The sequence below is a fragment of the Lissotriton helveticus genome, chromosome 4_1, assembly GCF_964261635.1.
Source record: "Lissotriton helveticus chromosome 4_1, aLisHel1.1, whole genome shotgun sequence".
Classification (NCBI taxonomy): domain Eukaryota; kingdom Metazoa; phylum Chordata; class Amphibia; order Caudata; family Salamandridae; genus Lissotriton; species Lissotriton helveticus.
This window is the reverse complement of record NC_136063.1, coordinates 585,941,595-585,965,486: the sequence shown is the minus strand read 5'-3', so window position 1 is coordinate 585,965,486 and position 23,892 is coordinate 585,941,595. Positions and strand designations below refer to the sequence as shown.

At 47.9% G+C, this 23,892-nt stretch overlaps 1 protein-coding gene across 7 annotated transcripts in view; it reads right to left on the bottom strand.

Annotated features, from left to right (window-relative positions):
* Positions 1-10,938: 10,938 nt before the first annotated feature.
* MYBL1 (MYB proto-oncogene like 1) overlaps positions 10,939-23,892 on the bottom strand; it is a 673,529-nt gene continuing 660,575 nt past the window's right edge. For 5 of the 7 annotated variants that reach the window (XM_078687216.1, XM_078687217.1, XM_078687213.1 and 2 more), the window contains one exon: positions 11,426-13,845. In XM_078687216.1, coding sequence (XP_078543342.1) covers positions 13,720-13,845 — 126 coding nt within the window. In that variant the 3' untranslated portion in view covers positions 11,426-13,719. Of the gene's footprint in view, positions 13,846-23,892 lie in introns of all 7 variants that reach the window. The other 2 variants (XM_078687219.1, XM_078687215.1) reach the window with 1 other exon arrangement.

Sequence of the window (23,892 nt, the reverse complement as noted above, 5' to 3'; positions counted from 1 at the left end):
CTCTGGGCAGAAGTGGTATAGGCGAAAGGCGTACAACGGACCGTAACTCCACTCGCAATGAAAAGCGTCGCTTAGCGAGTGCCGCCTTGGAAATACCAACACGCAGAATTGCTGACATTGCGCGTTCTCTTCGGTGGCAAATAGATCTAACCAAGGCTCTCCACACTGTCGAAAGAGACCTTGCGCCACGTCCGAGTGAAGACGCCATTCATGATCCTTCATGCACCTGCGGCTGAGTTTGTCCGCCCTGGCGTTCAGTGAACCTGCCAGGTGTTGAACCACCAGGGAAATGTCCTGATGTTCCAGCCATGTCTAGAGGTGCAGAGCCTCCTGACATAGGGTCCACAACCCCACCCGCCCTGTTTATTGCAGTACCACATGGCGGTGGTGTCATCTGTGAACACCTGCACTACTTTCCCCTTGACAGAGGGAAGGAATGCCTTAAGTGCAAGTCGGATCGCCTGAAGCTCCACAAGGTTGATATGGAGCCGGGACTCCGTCAGAGACCAGAGGCCTCTGATCTCCGCCTCTTCCATGTGGCCCCCCATCCCAGGAAGTACAACGTTCACTACCGTGTGCTCCGGTTGGGGAAAGGAGAGGGATCTGACTTGGACCCAATGCTGCTTCTTGAGCCACCACTGCAGCTGCTGTGCAGTGCCCTCTGAGATCTGGACGTAATCGGACAGGTTCCCCTGATGCTGCGCCCACTGGAACTTCAGGTCCCACTGCAGAGGCCGCAAATGCCATCTGGCATGAGTGACAAGCAGGATGTAGGAGGCCATGACGCCCAGCAGCCTCAGGGTCATCCTGACCGAAACCCAGGATAGAGGCTGAAAGATCGGAATCATAGCCTGAATATCCTGGACTCGCCGTTCGGGAGGATAAGCCCGAAACTGCATTGTATCCAGAACCGCTCCGATGAAAAGGAACTTCTGAGAGGGAATCAGGTTCGACTTCGGCACATTGACGGAGAACCCCAGCAAATTTCAGGAGGTCAGCCAGAGTCTGGAGGTGGGAGAGGACCGTCTGGGGCGATCCCTCCTTCAACAGCGAGTCGTCGGGATAGGGGAAGACTGGAACCCCTGATCTGCGCTGATGTGCTGCAACCACCGCCATCACTTTCGTGAACACCCGAGGGGCGCTGGTAAGGCCAAAGGGGAGCACTGTAAACTGAAAGTGCTGGCGACTTACCGTGAACCACAGGTAACGCCTCTGGGCCGGCAGGACAGGAATGTGGAAATATGCGTCCTGCAGGTCCAACGCTACTATCCAGTCTCCAGGGCAGACAAGACCTGAGCCAGGGTTAGCATCTTTGAACTTCTCCTTCAGGAGGAAGCGACTGACGTCGCTGAGGTCCAAGATAGGACGCAGGCCCTTGTCCTTCTTGGGCACCAGAAAGTAGTGGGAATAACAACCACATCCTACTTCTGGAGCAGAAACTTGCTTTATGGCCCCCTTGGCCAAAAGGGCCGCGACTGCCTGTTGTGCCAAATGATCCCCCGACATGAGGTGGTACTGGGGTGGTATGGCTGGAGGGGAAGTCTCGAAGGGGAGGGAGTAGGCCCTTTGGATTATTTGTAAAACCCACCTGTCCGAAGTGATGGTGCGCCAGTGGGGGAGGTGATGGCGAATCCTGCCGCCCACTGGCGTTGATGGGCCTGAAAGACTTGGACTAGGGAGGTTTTGGGGCCAGCCTCTGCGGATCCCACGTCCGCACTGAGACTGCTGCGGCCTGTGGCTCTGAAGCGAACGTGTTGGGGCGCTCCTTCCGTGGCCACTAAAGGAGCAAAAAGCAGAAGGCGGAGGAGGGTGAGTGGCTGAAAGGCCCAAGGACTTGGCTGTAGCCCGCGAGTCATTAAAACGCTCCAACGCACTATCTGCCTTGTTGCTAAAAAGGCAAATGCCATCAAAGGGCATGTCTATCAGGCTGTCTGGACATCCCCCGAGAAGCCAGTAGTCCTCAGCCAGGCGTGGCGGCGTACCACCACTGTTGTGGAAATAGCCCTGCCCAGCGAGTCGGCGGTGTCAAGGCCACATTGTATTGTGAACTTTGCTTCATCTCTACCCTCAGCAATAGCCTGAGAGAGCACTGTCCGCACCTCCTGGCGGAAGAAAAAATCTTCTTCGCAAACTTATTCAATCTATTGGATTCCTTGTCTGGGGGTGCGGTAGGGAATGTGCTCTGGGACGTGGAGGCTTGGACAACCAAGCTCTCAGGGGTGGGGTGTTGGGAGGCGAAAAGGGGGTCGCCCGGGGCCATCTTGCCCACAGGAGCCCCTGTGTTAGGCCTGGACCAGGTGCCCAAAAGAACGTCAGAAAGTGCCTCATTAAAAGGCAGCAGTGGCTCCGCAGAGGTAGCCGCCGGCTGAAGCACTTCTGTCAGGAGGTTATTCCTGACAGCCACTGTAGGGAGTTGGAGCTAGAGGGTCTCGGCCGCCCTACACAACACCACTGCATAACTTGCACCCTCCTCCGTAGCCACGGTAAGAGGAGTGAGCATGCCAAGGTCAAGAGAGGTGTCCAGAACACTGGCATCCCCCAGTTCCTCTGTCCAGTCCGGGTCATACTCTCACTGAGCTGTGAGAGGGTTCTCAGACCTCTCCCAGTCCTCCGAAGGCTAATGAACAGGCCTAAAATAAGGAGGCTGGACATAGGGAAAGAAAGGTCCCATTGGCGTCAGAATCGGCGTCAAGCGACGCAGTTCCGGCTCAGTGTCCACATCGGGCTGAAACCGGGGACGACGTCGCCCGGTGCCGGGGGTGACGTCGTCCGGTGCTATGGGCGACGTTGAAGTGGTGCCGGTATGTTCGACGACCGGCACCACCGTCGACCGGGATCCAGGCCTGGATCCTTGGGGGCCCTCCGGCACCGAAGCCGACAGCGATGCCGGAGCTGCCGACAATAAAGAGCAAGGGTCCCCAGTCGGGCCTGCAGGGCCCAAGGCGCGTTGGTGGGGCCCCGACAGCCCTGGGAAGGACACTTAGGCTGACGGTGACACCGTAGGCTCCGCCAGAGCCGTGGGGGAGGCACCACCCACACCCTCAGCCGCGACGGGAAGTCGGTGAGCGATGACGCTTCTCCGACTTCTTGTAATGCTTCGTCTTACCTGACCCCGAATACGAAGACATCGATCCTGATGAACGATGGTGATGGCTCCGCGACCGGTCCCTCGACCTCCCATGGGACCGGGACCTTGAGCGGCGCGGAGCCGACTTCTGGACTTCATGCAACTTTTGGAACCACTCCCACAAAGTCTTCGGCGCTTTTAGACCGGACATCATTGGCGTGAGTCTCCCTTCCATTTTTGACAGATTTCCTTCTCTGTTTTGATATGTTTTTGCTGGTTTTACGCTTTAGGCACTGTGCCACTGCTAATCAGTGCCACAGTGCAAGTGCTCCCTATGTTAAATTTATGTACTAATTGGTTATTCCATAATTGGGTTATTTGATTTATCTGTCAGCCCCTAGTACAGTGCACCATGTGTGCCCAGGGCTTGTAAATCAAATTCTTCTGGTGGGCTTGCAGCACTGGTTGTGCCACCCACAGAAGCAGCTTCTAAAGTGTGTCTCAGGCCTGCCATTGCAAGCCCTGTGTGCAGTCTAGCACTGCCATGTCGACTTGGCCAAGTGCACCCACTTGTCAGTCGCTAAACCTTCCCTTTGCTTCATATAAGACACCCCAATGGTAGGCCCAAGGGCAGGGTGCATTGTAAGTATAAGGTAGGACATGCTCTGATGTGTGTAGCATGTTCTAATAGTGAATTACAGCTATTTTCGTTTTTCACTATTGAAGGCTACATGTTCTCATAGGCCAGACTGGGCAGTTAGATTATTACATTCTTATAATCCTAACTGACTCAGGGAACATGGTAGAAATTCGAATTTAGTATGCCTGAACTCAGAATAATAAAATACATCTTTTAGTAAAGTTTATTTTAATATTCTGTTTGCAAATACCATTTTTAGAAAATAGGTATTTGCTTGCCTAACCATTTGAGCCTGCCTCTGCTGGGTTGTGTTTTCCTTGTCTGAGTTTGTGAGTGACAGGGCTGGGGAATTCCAGGAGACAGGCTGGGGCAACCCGGTGGTAATTAGAGAGATCTGAATCTAGATGGGAGGGAGGAGTTGCACCTGGGACCAGAATAGGGCTGGGCCTTCCCTCTACAATGCTGGCTCCACCCCCTGTGGCTTGTCTGATGTCCCTGCCCTGCACTGTGAAAGGAGAGGAGGAATCATGTCAACAGAGTGCTCCAGATCTGTATATTCACTCCCCTGTGCTTGCTCCACCTCCTGTGGGGCGGCTGATGTCTCTGCCCTGCACAGTGAACGGAAGAAGAGAGCCATGTTAACAAAGTGCTCAGGAACTGGTTTGGACTAGGCAGAGACCTCTCTGCCTTCAGAGAACAAAGGATTTTGGGGTATAAATATTGGGACCCTAATCCCAAGAAATTGGATCACTTCTGGACAAGAAACCTTTCTGCCAAGGAGAAAAACCAAGGAAGCTGCAGGAGTTTGGACTGCCGTCTGCCGGTGTGCTGTTTGCTGGGTTGGCCTGCAGTGGTTGCTTCATTGCCAAGGGAAAGGAGAAGGAACTTTGTAAGGACTTTCATCTACAGAATATTCTCCAAGGGCTTTAACTGCGCTGGCCTCCTGCTGAAGTCTCAAGGACAAAAGACTTCACCTCCAGCTCTCTCCTGAATTTCCTTGCTGGGAATTTTGACTCCAGTCACTTGCGTGCCACTGGGAGCTGGAAGCGTGACGGATCGAGAAGAAGCGTGTCGCCGCCGCAGCTGAAATCATCGCAACGCCAGAGAAGCGAGCCTTTGCCGCATCTCCCTGGAAGCGTGTGTTCATCGAAGCAGCCTGCTGTTGCATCAACGGAGAAGCGTGACGCCATCGTGAGAGTCGCCATCGCATCGCCGGAGTAGCATGTCGCAGGGCCTGTCACGGCTCCAAAGTACAGGGTCGTCGCAAGGCTGCTAGGGCGTCATCACATCATCATCGGCGCATTAAGGGTGCCATCTTCTCACATCATAACCGGATTGTTGCATCGCATCAAGGTGCCATCTTGCACAGCGCAAGGACCCGCAGGCCGAGAATCTACGCATCACCTCCGCACTGGTAAGGCTCACGACGAGTCCCCTACTCTGCGCAAGCAATGAGGACGCAACTGTTCCCCCGGGTCATGGAACCGAGGAATCTCCCCTTTTATTCACTTTGCGTTACGCATCCAGGTACTTTGTTGACAACTTTGTCACATTTACCAACAACTTTAACTAAGAGACTTTAATCATCGTTTAAGTAATCTTTAGTGTAGTATTATGGATTTTTATCGTTTGTGGACTTGTGTTAAGTCTATATAAAGAATACTTATTTTTACAAAACCTGTGTTGTGTCCATCTTTAGTGTTATCACTGTATTACTAAGTATATTCACAAATGCTTAACACACTGCCTCTGAGATAAGCCTGTCTGCTCATGACAAGCTACCAAGGGGGTGAGCAGGGTTATTAAGGAGTGTAATCCCCTTATCCTGACTTAGAAGTAAGGGTCTCTATTTGGACAAAAGTGAATACCATTGCCAACTAGAGACCCCCAGATCTAACATTGATGGTCAGCAGTGAGGATTTGGACTTTGCATTTGTGTTTCATATACAGTGATTGGTGTACACTACTAGTGAGTGCAGACCAAACGCGACCACATACTTTTTTTTAGAATCCTTTTTCCTTGGAATGTTAGTTTTTCCTGAAAACTCCCAATTTTTACTACCATGAGTAAACCAGCATCTGTTGTATCTATGGATCTTGATTTTGAGGAAGAGAGGTTGGAAACCTACACTGTGAAACAGCTCAAGTATCTCTGCAGGAAATTGAAAGTTGCTACACCAGGCATTTCTAAAAAGGAAGACTACCAAAAGGGGTTGAGGGCCTGGGTAGAAGCAAGTAATGTCCCTGATCTTGTGGTGGAGCCTGTTTGGGATGCAGATGGGCAAATTGATAGGCCAGTGTTTCCAGCCAGGGGAGGGGTACCGTCCCGCCTGGCAGCAGCAGCTCTTCCAAAGACCTGTCCCCCAGAGAGTTAGAAGACGGGGAGAGAAATAGGGCGCACAAGCTGGAGTTGGTTAAGCTTAAGATGGAGAGTCAGAGGGAAACAGAGAATAACAGGTTGTCTTTGGAAAGAGAGAGAATGAGAATCAAGCATGAGAGAATATTGAGGGAGTTAGAGATCAATCCCTCTGGTGGCAGCTCACAGTACACATTCTCAAGGATGTCATCAAAGATTTTCACAAATGTGAAGATATTGGTCAGTGGTTTGCAGCCTATAAGATAGCAATGTTGGCCCACCAGGGTCCCTGAGAAGGATTGGGGAGCGGGGTTGTGGGGCCGCTTTCTGACTGAGGGGAGGGATACTTTGTTAGACCTATCCAGTGAGCATAGGATGCCTCATCGCCACATGAAAGCAGCACTGATGACAAGGTATGGGTTAACTCCAGAGCTCTATAGACAAGAGGTTCAGGAATTGTAAGACACTGGAGGGAACCACTTGGTTAGAATATGTGTCTTTCTTTCGCAGAGCTATGGATGGTTGGGTGAGGGGTAGCAATGTTGATAATTTTCAAGCGCTCTATGATTTGATTGTTAGGGAGCACTTATCTGCTAATTGTTTTCTAGAGCTATGCCAGTACCTTATTGATGGCAAGTTGACTAACCCTAGAAAGCTTGCTGAAGAGGCGGACCGCTGGGTCAGTACCAGGGTCCACAAGGGTCTTGTGGGAGACTCTGCCAAAGGTGGGCAGGGTCCCCAGCAGAAACGTGGGGGGACAAAGGTAAACAGAGGGAGTTTCAAAAAGGTCCCAAAAGTAATTCCCAAGGGAACCAAGGTAAGGGTTCCCAGCCTCCCCCTGAGAAGAAGTCAGGACCCCGACGATAAACCTGTTCATAGGGGGCCTATTACCTGCTTTCAGTGTAAGCAGGTGGGACACCGTTGGCATGATCCCAAGTGCCCTCAAAAGGGTCAGCATGTGCCACCCCGTGCACCACCCAGTCGGATGGCCAGTGTAGCCCTGGGTGGGGAGGAGATGTGTGCCCAAGGTGGGTGGGGTCCCGCAGAAATGTCCCTTGTCGCATTAGGAGACTTTGAGATGGTCCCTAAAACTCAGCTGCCTGAGAACACTAAAAAATACAGGCAGTGGGTGACAATCAATGGCCATAGAGTGGAGGCTCTGAGAGACACAGGAGCAAGTGTGACAGCTGTCAAGTGTCACTTGGTCTCTGAAGAGCAGGTAGTCCCTCAGCCATTCTTCCCAGTTGTTGCCGCTGACAACACAGAGAGCTATTGCAAAGTGGCTCAAGTTCCCTTTGAGTGGGGGGTCTCTGGTACTCTTCAAGTAGCTGTGAGGCCACCCATGCCTGTTGATTGTCTGTTAGGCAATGATTTAGAAAGCTCCCCTTGGGCTAAGGTGGAGATGAAGGGGCATTTACAAATGTTGGGTCTGCCTGAGTGGGCATGTGTGACCACTAGGTCTATGGCAGCTAAGGGTGTTCAAGAGACCCTGGAGCCTGAAAGTATGGCCCAGGGACCTGCCTTAAAGAGAAGAGGTAGGGGGAGCGGGAAACCAGCCCCCATTGTTCCCATGGTCTAGGAGGAGGCAGACCTTGAGGGGGATGCCCTGGAATCCACTGGTGAGCAAATCTCTGAACTGGGGAACCTACCCATTGGAAGCAAGAAGGGGGTCCCTCCAGGGAGGAATTTTGTGAAGAACAGCAGAAGTGCCCTTCTCTTGTGGGTTTGAGGCAACAGGCCACAAACCAGGCAGCCGGTGACCAGTCTGGATCACATTGGATCTGCTGGGAGAATGGTCTCCTGTATAGCGAGCCTAAGGTTGCTGACCCTGGGTCAGCCTGTGTGCTTGTGGTACCCCAGCGCTTCAGAGCCTTCCTACTGGGTTTGGCTCATGATGTTCCTTTAGTTGGTCATCTGGGGCAGAACAAGACCTTTGAAAGGCTTGTCTCCCACTTTTATTGGCCCCAGATGCGGAAGAGTTCAGATACTCATTGTAGGACCTGTCAAACTTGCCAGGCAAGTGGGAAAAGTGGAAGAAGGTACAAGACCCCTCTCCAACTTTTCCCTGTAGTCAGTACCCCCTTTGAATGGGTGGGCATTGACATTGTCGGGCCACTGGACCCCAAGACAGCCGTGGGCAACAGGTTTATCCTGGTCTTGGTGGACCATGCTACCCGGAAGCCATTCCACTCAGGACAGTGACGGCCCCCGTGGTGAGACGTGCACTGATGGGGATCTTCTCCCGTGAGGGGTTCCCCAGAGAGGTTGTGTCTGACCGTGGTACAAACTTAATTTCTAATTATATGAAGTCCATGTGGAAGGAGTGTGGTGTTACCTACAAGTTCACCACTCCTTAGCACCCCCAAGGAAATGGACTGGTTGAAAGATTCAACCGGACCCTCAAAGGCATGATCATGGGTCTTGAAGAACCAATGAGGCGTAAGTGGGACGTCCTCTTGCCATGCCTTCTGTTTGCCTACTGTGAGGTGCCACAAAAGTCTCTAGGGTTCAGCTCCTTTGAGCTTTTATATATTCACCCGGTAAGAGGATCTTTGAGTTTGGTCAAGGAAGGCTGGGAGCAATAACCCAGGAAACCTCCCCAGGATGTATATAGCTACATGCTGGCCTTCAGGAACCAGACTCGGCGTTTCAGAGATCTCGCCCAGGCGAATCTGGAAGCCAGTCAGGAGGAAATTAAGCGGTGGTACGATCAGAATGCCACTCTGATTGAGCTTCAGCCTTGACAGAAAGTTTGGGTCATGGCTCATGTGGAGCACTGTGCGCTCCAGGACAGGTGGACCTGTCAATAAGAGGTGGTGGAGAGCAAGAGTGATGTCACTTATCTGGTGAACTTGTGGTCTCTCAGGAACCCCTTGCGGGTCATGCATGTTAACCGCCTGAAGCCCCACTTAGAAAGGTCCAAAGTGGGCATGCTCCTAGCGACAAATGATGGAATGGAGGAGGAGACCAAGCCTCTTCCTGACCTCCTGTCTGCAACAGAGCAAGATGGGTCAGTGGATGGTGTCAGCCTCTCTGCCACACTGACCCCTGATCAGCAGCAAGATTGTCGCCAGCTGTTGGGGCAATTCTCTGATCTATTTTCCATGGTTCCTGGTGTCACAGAGTGGTGTGTCCATGATGTGGACACTGGCGACAGTCGTCCTGTGAAGCACAAGGCTTACAGAGTGACCGACAAGGTTAGGGCTTACATTAAGGAGGAAATTTGTTTGCTTTAGGGGTCATTGAGTCCTCCAACAGTCCTTGGGCCAGCCCAGTGGTTTTGGTCCCAAAGGTTGCCTCGCCGTGTGCCACACCCGAACTCCAGTTCTGTGTGGACTACAGAGTGCTCAATTCAGTCACCAGTACTGATGCACACCCCATCCCCAGAGCTGATACATCGGTTAGGGGCTGCACGGTACCTCAGTACGTTTGATTTGACGTCTGGGTACTGGCTGATCGCCTTGACTGATGGGGCTAAGGAGAGGTCAGCATTCTCCACACCAGATGGGCACTACCAATTCCGGGTTATGTCCTTTGGGATGAAGAATGCACCTGCCACCTTTCAGATGTTGGCCAACCAGGTGTTGGCTGGGCTGGGGGATTTCAGGGCGGCCTACCTGGATGACATTGCAATGTTCAGCACCAGTTGGGAAGAACATCTGCACCACCCCTGGGAAGTGTTGATGGCACTGCGCAAGGCAGGCCTCACGATCAAGGCGAGTAAGTGCCAGAGATTGGGCAGGGTTTGGTGTGTACTTGGGTCACCAGGTAGGAAGCGGCCAGGTGGCGCCCCTACAACCCAAGATTGATACCATCTGGCATGGGAACACCCAAAGACTCAGACACAGGTGATAGCCTTTTTAGGACTCACAGGGTACTACAGGAGGTTTGTCAAGGGGTATGGCAACATTGTTGCACCCTTGACTGAGCTGTCCTCCAGGAAGCAGCCCAATAAAGTGAACTGGACTGACACCTGTCAGAAGGCTTTTGATGCCCTGAAGACTGTCATGTACACAGCACCCGTGCTTCAGGCGCCCAACTTCTCAAAAGAATTTGTTGTACAGACAGACGCTTCAGAGCATGGTGTGGGGGCTGTTCTATCACAGATTAATGAAGAGGGCCTAGACCAACCTGTAGCCTTCATCAGTAGGAGGTTACCTCCATGGGAACAGAGGTGGAGTGCACTTGAGCGTGAGGCATTTGCTGTGGTCTGGGCACTGAAGAAGTTGAGACCATACTATTAGAAATACATTAAGCAAAGAATTAAAAACAGATGAAAGGTTGATGGAAGGAAATAAAGAAAGGAAGATTATTGAATGGAAGGATAATAAAAAGAGGGATGGGGAGAAGGAAGGACAGGAGGATGGTAAGAAGAAAGGAAGGGACAAAAGAGAATGACAAGAAATATAGGAAGTAAATATGGAAAATAGGGAAGAAAATTAAACAGGAATATATTTATATGAAGGACAGAAAGCTAGAGCTAGAAAGAAGCACAAATGAAAAGAATTGTCAGAAGGAAAGAATGATGGAAAGAAGGAATGAATGGAGAATGGAAAAGAAGGTAAGATACAAAAACAGATCATAAAAAAGACAAGGAAAGAAAAGGGGAAAAAATGAAAAAAGTCAAAAGATGTAAATGTGCTATTTTTCGGCTCATGAATATTTGTAAAATATAAGATGTGGCCCTCAGACTGAAAGGTTTGGAGACCTCTGTTCTACAACAGTAAAACAATAGTTTGAACTCTTGTATAAACAGGGGAGCGGTCATGGAGTACCCTAGATTATAAATATACTGAAAAAACATGTGTGTGCTGTGTTACACCCTTGCATTCTTTAGTGTACTGAACTACTTTCAATAAATAAATTAGCCAAGACTTTGAAGGAATATTTTATTCCCTTGACACATTTTGAGATGAGAGCATGCTGTATTATTTTTGAGAAATGCAGTATAAATTAGTTTGATTTAGAGTACAATACCACAAACTAATGTTCAAAATTGTAAACAAAGCTGGGCTTAGCGTGGTTTCACACAAGGCATCAACATTGCAAACATTTAAAGCAAGCTTGTGTTTGGTAGTTAACATCTGCAGCTAAGATGGTGATGCTGTTAAATTAGGTTCTCTTCCACTAGAGAATAATAAAACTTAACATACTCATTGTACATGTATATCATATACACTTAACAAAATAGTGTTCTAGGAATCTGATGCCCAGTTTCATGCACATTTGGCTGCTACATGAACAATATGTATCGTCTTACATTTTAAAAGTTAAATACAATTTAAAGGTGCATAGACACATACTTGCGTAAATGCACACACCCCACACAAACATATACACAAATAAAAACTTTACAAAGATCTTTAAACTGGCGTTATAAAGTTTATAACTGTCGCACAAAAGCAACAAAAAGATAAGCATTTAACAAGGGGGATCAACCCATACAAAGTCATAGTTTGGCAACAAAGTTTCTTTTTAACAGTTCTGGTCTTAAAGGGAAACTACGGTTACAAGCATGATACACAACCTAATGCAATCACAACGCTTTTCTATACAAGCATGTTTCAAATTCATTTTCAGCTTGTAGTATATACTGTTTAAGACATGTATAACAAAATAGGCAAAAAGTATACAATTCCAACTGATAGTATGTTACAAAAAAACGAGTGAGCTTTTCAAAAAAGAGTGACCAATCATTTGGTTTGGATATGGAAAACCTTGTGCATGCACAGTGAGCTTCTGTACAAAGTGTTTGTTCTTTTAAGCCATACCAACTGGTTCAACATAGTAAAGGTTGATCCCATTTCGTTAATGTAAGAACTTGCCATCATTCGATTTTTAGCTATTCTCACACAGTGCATAAGATACTCATGCCTTCCATCTCTTCATAGCAGCAAGCCGATCCTGCTACCTTCAAAGCAGCACTTCTCGGGGTGGAGAGGAAGAGTACCAGGTGTATAAATAAGAGCCTACAGTATAGAATTCTAGCTACCACTCAGTACAAAGATGACAAACACACCATTATACTTTGCAGCTACTACAGAAAACACTTCCTTTAAAAGCAAAACCAAGACTTTCCTTCAAAAATAAATCAAGTGCAATTTCTAAAAATAGGCAACAGAAGCCACTGTTGGAACCTGTTGATGGGCAATCAATGGCTTAAAAAGACAAAAGGTTTTAGCCGGCATAATAATACGCCTTAACCTACAAATATATACTATATAATACCAAACTATAAGTTCAGATGACTTCTTTAGCGCAAATATGTGGTGAACAGTTTTCAGGTTCAATAAAAACATTTCTAGGCATTGGCTGTAACTCATATACAGTGCATGTGCATTTAAAAAATATAAGTTAAAGACATACTTGTAATAAATTAGATTTGTTTAATATAATTAAGCAATGTGGCGCTTATTACGCAGAGTATACATACATGATTGGGGGAATACAGTGCAATTTATGTCCCTGCAAAATATACATTTCCTATGTCTGAGATTATAGACAATAAAGATTATCTTCACCATTTTGCGACTATTATGCAAAGATTTGTTAAGTAGATAAGCAATGGGTTGAAAAAGTTAAGGAATACTGGTCACTAACATTTCAAACAGGTAACAACTATGGCTTCTGGACACCACAATAGAAAGACACAAGCGCATCCATAGAAATATATGTACTTATGTATAAATATCTACATTAAAGCTAAAAAAATAAATTAAAAACACACATCAAATGTACAAAGTTGCTATGCTCTTATAAACTGTACAATACATTCAAACTTGTTGGCAGTCTTTCATAGCTTTAATTAGGACACATCACTAAAATAAAAAATGCAATGTAAGCTTTTAATCACTACACCACTTGTACCATTCTTCAATAAATATATATTAACACTGTAGTCACTGTATTCTCCTTTCGCACAATTCAATAAACAAAAAAGTAGTGCAACTTTCAACTTTTCCTTTCCTTTCAACTGTGTTTCTCTATAGGATATATTGCCACAAAGGCATATGAGCACATAAGCAAAAACGCAACTGGGCAATTATAAAAGGTTCTTATAAATACGTTACATAGTTTACAAAATGAGTACATGTTCTAAAAAGGCTAGAGAAAAAAGTATCAGAAAAATAGATGTTAACAAAGATTTCTTTTTCACTGTACCTCGGTTTCTATGTCAATCAGACCAAGTTTAAGTTTGGCAGCGGTCAAAAGACAGTGTGAAGTTTGTGAACATTAACCCCTAGAAGATGATTTCCATATTTGCTTTTGTAATAGGTCTTGAAACTTGGTTATTAAAAGACATCACCTATTGCTTCTATTTAAAATTATGTTACCTGCAACTTTCATTTTTCGGTCGAAGAATGTATTAATTTGTCACTAATGGATAAAAGCAAGGTCATTTTGCCTTTGTCCTTCATTGATGGTGTCATGCAGAGAATGAAGTACAAATGATGTTCTACACACATTGTGCCGAGGCTGTTTTGACCTGAAGTATTCAGGACTGTAAGGCATGAATAACACTTTAAGTCAATCCAGAAGATTTGAGAATTATGCAAACAGTTATCGCAGGCAATCTGTGTATATGAAAATTACTGCAGAAAAAAACTTTCGCCCAACTTTTAGTGCAGAGTACGTCTGTAAAAACATAGAGGAGGGTCAGAGGACGAGGGTCCTCGAAGTGCTGCTGCTTGTGTAGGTGCTCAGGTATTTTCTTGCTTGTTCAGTCATGATCAGTTGATCTTCTGTCTTTCCATAAACCACGGTTTCCCACTCGCCATTTGACTGAAATAAAAAGTTTAAGTTTATTAACGTTGTCAATATGTTTCACTGAAATAAACCATATTTTGGATCACACATTTCGATCTCAAGCTGTACTTTTTACCCTGTTCGAAGACAGTCCTGAGGCGACTTCTCAATTACGCACTGTCCATCAAGTATTCACACTTTATTTCACTTAGTATTTTTGAAGACCCTGGTTAATGTAAAGAACTCCTAGCATGCATTGTGGGAACGTACTATATTCAGCAAAAACACCCCAACATGAATAAAGCCCTCTAGTACAAAGCTAAACATAATAAAGTACTGCACAGCATAATGTTTCATATATACTTGTGACACACCTAGTCGCTGATTAGGAAGAAATTGTGTCAGAAATAAACTGTAATAAATTATTACAGTGGATTTCTGAATTCACAATGCCTGCTGCAAGAGCCAGCAGGAGGGGTTAGGCAGTCAGGTTAAGGACCGTTCCTAACGCAGCTGTTAAATGAATAAAAGAAAATGTTACTTACCTTCGGTAACAATGTATCTGATAGAGTCATATATTATTAGTACCCCTGCTCGTCGATAGGTGGTGTCGGTTGGCTCCCGTCCAGCGTCGTAGGCGCCAGGATGACGTTGCAGAACCTATACGGACACCACACATGAGCGCTGACGTCAGTTCTTAACATGTCTTTCAATGCCAGAGGCGCAGAGTCATGAAAGACACTGGCCACTGGTGTGTCAAAACTAGGGCCCTTTAGGGTAGTCCCTCAAAAATCAGTTTGCAGAGCGGGGAGGATGGGTGGGGTGATAAGGAATCTACTACTAATATATCTCTACTAGATACTTTGTTACCGAAGGTAAGTAACTTGTTACTCCAATAGAGACTATTAGTTGTAGATTCCTTACCTTATAATTAGGGCTCCCAGTTTGATGGTATTTATTTTTTTGACATTTCCGTCTGTATTTATCCGTATTTATTTTTTGTTAATTTTATCTGTATTTATCAATATTTATTTTGGGTTTTGTTAAAAAAATTAAGCCAAAACTGGTATATTTCCACATATATTTAACTGATAAATATGCACCTATGCCTGCCAAGTTTCAGTGATATAAACACCAACAGAAGATAAATCAATGCACTTAAATGAAAATATGCAAATTTGAGTATCAACCTGGTGCATATCTACTGCTGTGTAAGCCTCTTTACTAAAACTCCTTTTTTTTTTTAAACACTTGCCTATCAATCCATACAGCTATTGGCCTGGAAGTCATGGTAGTGTATTTAGAATCACTCAAAAAGAAACCCACTTTCTGTTTTTATCCACATTTAAAAATAAATACAGACAGGAAAATAAATGATTTTCTGTCTGTATTTATCAGTAAAAATCAGTAAAAACGGAAAACAGGGGGCCTTACTCATAATAGATACCCCAGCAATACCATCCCCAGAGGAGGGCCTCCGAACCAAGATCACACTAACAAGTCCTGGAGGACTGAACAGGCAAATTACAGGTACCATCAGACTTGGCTGTCCAGGCAGTAGTGTCTGGTAAACGTGTGCAGGGATGCCCAGGTCGCTGCCTGACAGCAGTGGTTGCCGCTGTAGCTCTAGTGGAGTTAGCACGCAACCCCACAGGAGGTTCCTTCGCCAATGCATAGCATAGAATCTTTTAATGAAGAGGACAATGCAGAGGACAACCCATTGAGAAATGGTCAGTTTTAGTGGAGGTCGACCTTTTTTGGCGCCCACATAGCCAATAAAGAGTTGATCATCTACAAATAAGCCTTTGGCACGATTAAGATAAAACGACAACACACGTTTTGGGTCCAGACGGTAGATTCTCTCCTCCTACCTGGAGGGATGCGGAGGCGGGTAAAAGGTGGGCAGAGTGATGGATTGTTCCACATTAAAGGGCGTGACCACTTAAGGAAGGAACAAAGCTTTCGTCCGAAGCACCACTTTGTCCAGATGGACAGACAGATAAGGAGAACTGGAAGATAGAGACGGAAGATTGTTAACTCCATGAGCAGAGGTGATGGCAATAAGGAAAGCAGTTTTGACAGTCAGCAGCCTGAGAGGATTATGAAGAGGCTCGAAGGGAGTACACATAAGAAAGGTTTAAACAAAATTTAAATTTCATTGGGGCATTATGAAAGGAGGTGGAGGAAACAAGTGGGTAAGGCCCTTAAAGAACCTACTAACATTGGGAGATTGGAATAAAGAAGGCTGATCTGGCAATCGTAGAAAGGCAGAGATAGCTGCAAGATAACCTTTAAGGTTGTCCAAAGCAGATCCCTGCTGGGCCAAAGAAAGTATGTACAAGAGAACCTCTGACAGAGGGGGCAGAAAGGGGATCAACAGCCTCTGCTGAGCACCATGCCACAAATTTGTTCCATCTAAAGGAGTATACCGATTTAGTGGAGGGACGCCTGGCTGCCAAAATATCATCACAGACTTCTGGTGGAAGGTTGAAAGCTGTTTACTGCTGCCGCTCAATCTCTATGCAAGGAGGCGGAGACTCGACAGGTTCGGGTGAAGAACTGCTGCTGCGACAGAAGATCCTTCTAAGAGGCAGTCTGATTGGAAGATCAATGGTCATGCTCAGATCAGAATACCAGACTCTTCATACCCAATCCTGGGCCATATGAATGACTTGCACCCGGTCGTACTTGATCTTCTTGAGCATTCTGGACAGAAGTGGTATAGGTGGAAAGGCGAATAGGAGGCTGAAGCTCCACTCGCGTTGAAAAGCGTTGCCAAGCGAGTGCCGCCTTGGAAACTCCAACATACAATACTGCTGCCATGCATGTTCTCTTCAGAGGCAAGCAGATCTAATCAAGGTTCTCCCTACCGCTGAAATAGACCTTGCGCCACATCCGGATGGAGACGCCATTTGTGATTGACCAGGCACCAACGGCTGAGTTTGTCCGTTCAGAGAGCATACCAGATGTTGAACCACCAGGGTTATGCCCTGATGTTTCCGCCATGTCCAGAGACCGAGAGCCTCCTTGCAAAGGATCCATGACCACACCCGCCCTGTTTGTTGGAGTACCACATGGCAGTGGTGTTGTCCACCTGCACCACTTTCCCTTTGAAAGAGGGATGGAATGCTTTAAGTGCTAGTCTGATCGCCCGTTGCGCCAAAAGGTTGATATGGAGAACGTACTCTGATCTCTGCCTCTCCCAAGTGGCCGCCACATCTCAGGAGTGATGCATCTATCACCACCATTAGATCTGGTTGGGGAAGGGAGAGGGATCTGCCTCTGACCCAATCTTGCTCGTTGGCCAATACTGCAGCTGTTGCGCAGTTCACTCCAAGATCTGTAGTCAGAAAGATTCCCTTGATGCTGCACCCATTGGAAATACAGGACCCACTGCAGAGCCCACATATGCAATCTGGAATGATCCACCAGCAGGATGCAGGAGGCCATGATGCCCAGCAGCCTCAGTCATTCTCACCGATATCCGGGCTATATGGGAGAACAGACCAGAACCTTCACTGTGTCCAGAACCGCCTCTATGACAGGGAACATCCAAGAGGGAATCAGGTGTGACTTCGGCACGTTGAATGTGAACCCCAGCGAGTGCAGGAGGTTCGCCGTAGTCTGGAGGTGGGAGATGACAGCCTGGTGCGAGCCAGCTATCAACAGCCAGTTGTCGAGATAGGGGAAGACTGGTACCCTGCTCTGCTCAGATGAGCTGCGACCACTACCATCACCTTCTTGAACACCTGAGAGGCACTGGTAAGGCCAAAGGGGAGCACGGTAAACTTAAAGTGCTCTTCGCCCACCGTGAACCATAGATAACGTCTGTGGGTAGGCAGGACGGGGATATGGAAATAAGCCTCCTGCAAGTCCAACGCTACCATCCAGTCCCCTGGGTCGAGGGCAGAAAGGACCTGGGCCAAAGTGAGCATTTTTAACTTCTTCCAGAGGAAATAGTTGAGGGCCCAGAGATCTAGGATATGACTCTGGCCATTGTCCTTTTTGGGTACCAGAAAGTAGCGGGAGTAACAACCTCGTCCTACTTCTGGCACAGGGACCCCCTCTATGGCCAAGAGAACCAGAACTTCCTCACGAAGAAGCGCCAAATGATACTCCGACACACGGTCGTATGAGGGTGGAATGGAGGGAGGGGTAGTCTCGAAGGGGAAGGAGTAGACCCTTCGAACTATCTGCAGAACCCACCTGCCCGAAGTGATGGACTGCCAGTGAAGAAGGTGATGGAGAATCCTGCCTCTGACTGGCCGATGATGGGTCTGAAATGTCGGACTAGGAGGGATTTGAGACACCGGTAGGGGGGAAATGGTGGACTGGTCTGCCCGCAGGCTCCGTGACCCACCAGGACGCTGGATCCCATGTCCGCGGCCACGCAGAGGCTGGACTGCTTGCATGACTCAGTCGCTAGGCTGGACAGGATGTGGCTGGGCGCCTCTTACATAGCCACAAAAGGCAGACTGGGGGGGGGGGGGGGCACGGATGGTAGCGACGACCCTCAAGGATCTGGCCGTAGCCTGAGAATCCTCAACCAGAAGTAGCGTCTAAGAGCTACCGAGGTGGCAATCGTTCTGGCCAGTGAGCCGGTGGTATCCAGTCCACAACGGATGGTGAATTTGGCTGCATCTCTCCCATCCGCAACTGCCTGATAGAGAACGGCCTAGGCCTCCTCTGGGCACTGAGGCAGCACCTGCACAACCTTATCCCAGATAGTATGATAGTACCAGCCCAAGAGGCAATCGGCATTCACCGACCACAAGCTGGAGGAAGAATATATACTCTTCCCAAGATGGTCCAGCTTCTTGGATTCCCTATCTGGAGGAGCAGAAGAGAATGCACCTTGTGTCAGGAACGCTGGGGTGCCCAGAGCGGGATGGTGGCAGTGGGCGATTGTGGGCTTGGACCAGGTGTCCAGAAAGACATTAGTGAGGGCTTCATTGAATGGCAAAAGGGAATCCGAAGTGGAAGCCGCAGCGTGAAGCACCAATTTCAGGAGGTTAGTCCTGACTGCCAACAAAGAGAGCTTGAGGCAGAGAACCTTGGCTGCCCTCCTCAACACCACACCGTAGGAGGCTCCCTTCTCCACTGCCACATTAGGGGGACAAAACAAGCCAGTGTAAGGAGAAGTGTCAGACCACTGGCCTCACCGAGATCCTTCGGCCACTCCGGTTTTTCAAGCTGGCCATTTAAAGTGCCCACCTGTCCCTCCCATTCCTCTTCACCACCTTCTGGCCTAAATTGAATGCCTGTGTTAGATTTGGGGGTCTCTAGTTGGCAATCGTATTCACCTTTGTCGAAATAGGGACCCTTACTTCTAAGTTAGGATAAGGGGATTACACTCCTTAATAACCCCTGCTCACCCCCTTGGTAGCTTGGCACGAGCAGACAGGCTTATCTCAGAGGCAGTGTGTTAAGCATTTGTGAATATACACAGTAATACAGTGATAACAATATAGATGGACACAACACAGGTTTTTATAAAAATAAGTATTCTTTATATAGACTTAACACAAGATCACAAACGACAAAAATCCACAATACTACACTCAAGATAACTTAAAAGATGATTAGAGTCTTTTAATTCAAGTTGTTGGTAAATGCGACAAAGTTCTCAACAAAGTACCTGGATGCGTAACGCAAAGTGAACAAAAGGCTCGAATAAGGGGAGAGGCGTCTATGCCGTGACCCGGGAGAACTGTTGCGTCCTTCCTCAATGCTTGTGCAGAGTAGGGGAATCGTTGTGAGCCTTACCGGTGCGAAGGTGAGGCGTAGATTCTCTGCTTGCGGGTCCGTTGCGGTGCGCGAGATGGCGCCTTGATGCAATGCGTTGATCCAGTTGCGATGCGAGAAGATGGCGCCCTTGATGCGGCGATGCAATGACAATGCGATGACCCCCTGGCAGCCTTGCGACGACTCTGTACTTTGAAGCCTCGACAGGCCCTGCGACACGCTTCTCCAGTGATGCGATGGTGACTCTCACGATGGCGTCACGCTTCTCCGGTGATGCGACAGCAGACAGCTTCGATGAACACACACTTCCAGGTATATGCGAGGAAGGCTCGCTTCTCCGGCGTTGCGATGATTTCAGCTGCGGTGGCGACACGCTTCTTGTCGATTCGCCGCGCTTCCAGCTCCCAGCGGCACACAAGTGTCTGGAGTCAGAATTCCCAGCAAGGAAATTCAGGAGGGAGCTGGAGGTGAAGTTTTTTGTCCCTAAGACTTCAGCAGGAGGCAAGCACAGTTCAAGCCCTTGGAGAATATTCTGTAGATGATGAAAGTCCTTAAAAAGTTCCTTCTCCTTTCCCTTGGCAATAATGCAACCACTGCAAGCCAACCCAGCAAACAGCACACTGGCAGAGGGGCAGTCCAAACTCCTGCAGCTTACTTTGTTCTTCACCTTGGCAGATAGGTTTCTTGTTCCAGAAGTGATCTAATTTCTTGGGATCAGGGTCTCAATATTTATACCCCAAAATCCTTTGTTCTCAGAAGGCAGAGAGGCCTCTGCCTAGTCCAAACCAGTTCCTGAGCACTTTGTTTACATGACTCTCTTCTTCCCCTCACTGTGCAGGGCAGAGACATCAGCCTCCCCATAGGGGGTGGAGCCAGCACAGGGGAGGAAAGATACAGCTCTGGATCACTCTGTTGACATGATTCCTCCTCTCCTTTCACAGTGCAGGGCAGAGACATCAGACAAGCCACAGGGGGTGGAGCCAGCATTGTAGAGGGAAGGCCCAGCCCTATTCAGGTCCAAGGTGCAACTCCTCCTTCCCATCTAGATGCAGATCTCTCTGTTCACCACCGGGCTGCCCCAGCCTCTCTCCTGGAATCCCCCAGGCCTGTCACTCACAAACCCAGACAAGGAATACACAACCGAGCAGAGGCAGGCTCAAATGGTTAGGCAAGCAAATACCTGCTTTCTAAAAGTGGTATTTGCAAACACAGAATATTAAAATAAACTTTACTAAAATATGTATTTTATTATTCTGAGTTCAGGCATACTAAATTCGAATTTCTACCATGTTCACTGAGTCAGTTAGGATTATAAGAATGTAATAATCTAACTGCCCATTCTGGCCTAGGAGAACAAGTAGCCTTCAATGGTGAAAAACGAAAATGGCTGTAATTCACTATTAGAACATGCTACACACATCAGAGCATGTCCCACCTTATACTTACAATGCACCCTGCCCTTGAGCCTACCATAGGGGTGTCTAATATGAAGTAAAGGGAAGGTTTATGGACTGGCAAGTGGGTGCACTTGGCCAGGTCGACATGGCAGTGCTAGACTGCACACAGGCCTTGCAATGGCAGGCCTGAGACACACTTTACAAACTGCTTCTATGGGTGGCACAACCGGTGATGCAAGCCCACCAGCAGCATTTGATTTACAAGCCCTGGGCACACATGGTGCACTGTACTAAGGGCTGACTGATAAATCAAATAACCCAATCATGGAATCCAATTAGTATATCAATTTAACATAGGGAGCACTTGCACTGTGGCACTGATTAGCAGTGGCACAGTGCCCAAAGCATATAACCAGCAAAAACCTATCAAAACAGAGGAGGCAATCTGTCAAAAATGGAAGGGAGACTCACGCCAATGATGTCAGGTCTAACAGTCTGGGATGAACACAGAGACAAAAGTCCATGTCCACTTCAGTGATGAGGATGGTGACGGCGCTGACCGGGAGCACGTCAAGATCGACATCTGGGAAGGTCGAGTGAGATCAACAGACGTTGATCCGGATCAGATAAATGATCCACCGGGGCCTCCCGAGACATGGCTGAAGCCGCTGGCGTCCAAGCCATAGGGCCCCTAACCGACTTCTGGGGGCCTGAAGGCGCACCAGTGGAGTTGGATTGCCAAAAATTAGGTACAAGGCCTCCTAGAACTTTTTGATTTCGGCAGGAGGTGCTCCGGCTACTGGAAAAGTGGGGAGGCGCGGAGTTGTATCAGAAGGCGGCGCCGGGGACAGAGCTTTCGAGGGACGACGCTGGGAGTCCCATGTCATGTCGGCCAACGGACTGGGAGAAGAACGCTTGTGCTTTGTTCAACTTCTTCATGTGTTTGCGTACCTTACCTGACCTCCCCGACGACTTGGAGTGCGATGAAGAGTGTGAGCTCTGTCTGCCACTGTTCTCAAGACCTTCCCCTTGAACGAGAACAGGAGTGGCGCAGAGCCTCCAACAGCTTTCGGGACTGCTCCCGCAAACCCTTCGGGTTCATGGCCCGGCACTTGGAGCACGACTTTGGGTCATGGTCATGCTCCGGACCAAAGACACATGAGGTGCAGATCAGTCATATTAATCATCTGGTGGCAGGAGCCGCAGGACTTGAAGCCGGTCCTACGCTGGGACATCCTTGACACATCGGGAGTTCTAAGACTCTACAAAGAAGTTGAGTGGTAGCTCTCTCCGGATCTGCACCTAGGCTGGTGTGGAAAAAAAAAGTACTGACAACAGCGCGTTTGGGTGGCGTCTATATAGGTTCCGTGGCGTCGCACAAGTTACTTACCTTCGGTAACGATATATTTGTAAGAAACAGTAGTTAGTGTTAGATTCCTTACCTTAGAATATCCAGTCAGACTGGATTCGGAACGTTTTTGTCAACGGTACCCCTGCGTGTCGGTAGGCGTCGTCTGCAGCTCCGCATCCGTCGTCGTGATCGCCGGAATGACGTCGGAGTACTTAGACGCCGTCCTCGCGCCCTAACGTCAGTTCTGTACATAGATTTCCGCACCAGGAACACAGAGCCATGTAAGAAACCGACACTGGTGCCATGAAACTAGGGCCCTCAAAGGGAGATACCTTAACCCTAGATATCGGTTCGCAGAACGGGGAGGATGGGTGGGGCGGTAAGGAATCTAACTACTGTTTCTTACAGATATATTGTTAACGAAGGTAAGTAACTTGTGCATCTGAAAGAAACAGGTTAGTGTTAGCTTCCTTACCTTAGAATAGATACCCCAGCAATACCGACCCCGGTGGTGGGTCTGCCAACCAAGATCACACCAGAAGGTCCTGGAGAACGGAATGGCCGAAAAAGTCATCTCTCCGGACTTGGCTGTCCAGGCAGTAGTGCCTAGCAAACGTGTGCACCATTAAGAAAATGGGGGACCCACAAGGTATGGACCTGGGTATATTGCGATATAAATAAACAGTGGTCCTAGACCTATTGATCAAAACACTTGACCCAATCAATCTCCGTTTGTTAATTTTCACAATCAAGAGCACTTCAACTGAATCTGCTCTAACATAGTTAATAGTGTTAAGGAGAAAGCACAACAGAACCAGCCACTACAACCAAGACAGAGATACAATGTATTTAATTCATTGTCTCTTATTTTAAATTCATTTCGCACAACAATATTGTGTTATCTCAACAGTAAAACTAACAGAGAGGTTGCCCAAACAGAGCGTGCAGAAGAGAGTGATCAAAGTGTGAAGTGAATGAAGAAAAGAAAGGAATTCACAGTAATAAACAAAACTGTTTCACATTACTTATCGGTCAATAACGGTATTGTATTTTATCCGTATGGAGAACCTGGCCAGACAAAAAATTATTTTTAAGAACCATTGAACTCAAAGTTTCAAAGAGACATTCATGTCCTCAGTATGCATTATATAGTGTCGAAGTACTGGTCCAAGGTAGGGGTAATAGCGTCGACGTTTTGACTCGACTTAAGGCCAACCGGTAATTTGAACCTCGGGCATGCGAGTCTTCATCAGGACAAAAATAGGGAAGGGCAACCAAGGGGTGTGCAGCGAGGCCCACGTAGCTGCCTGACAGATGTCCTGCAAGGGGACTCCCCGACCCAGGGCAGTAGTAGCCGCCGTGGCCCGAGTGGAATAGGCGCTTGCCCCCCAGGAGGCTCCTTTTTCGCCAAGGAGTAGCAAACCTTGATGCACAAAATGACCCACCAAGAGATGGTCCGCTTGTGCACCGCCCGTCCCTTCTTAGCGCCCACGTCCCACTGAGGCATCACAAAGGGAACAGGAGGGAACATGTGTGTGATGCCTTTCAAGAATCTATTTACAACAGGGGACTTGAAAAGAGAAGGCTGAT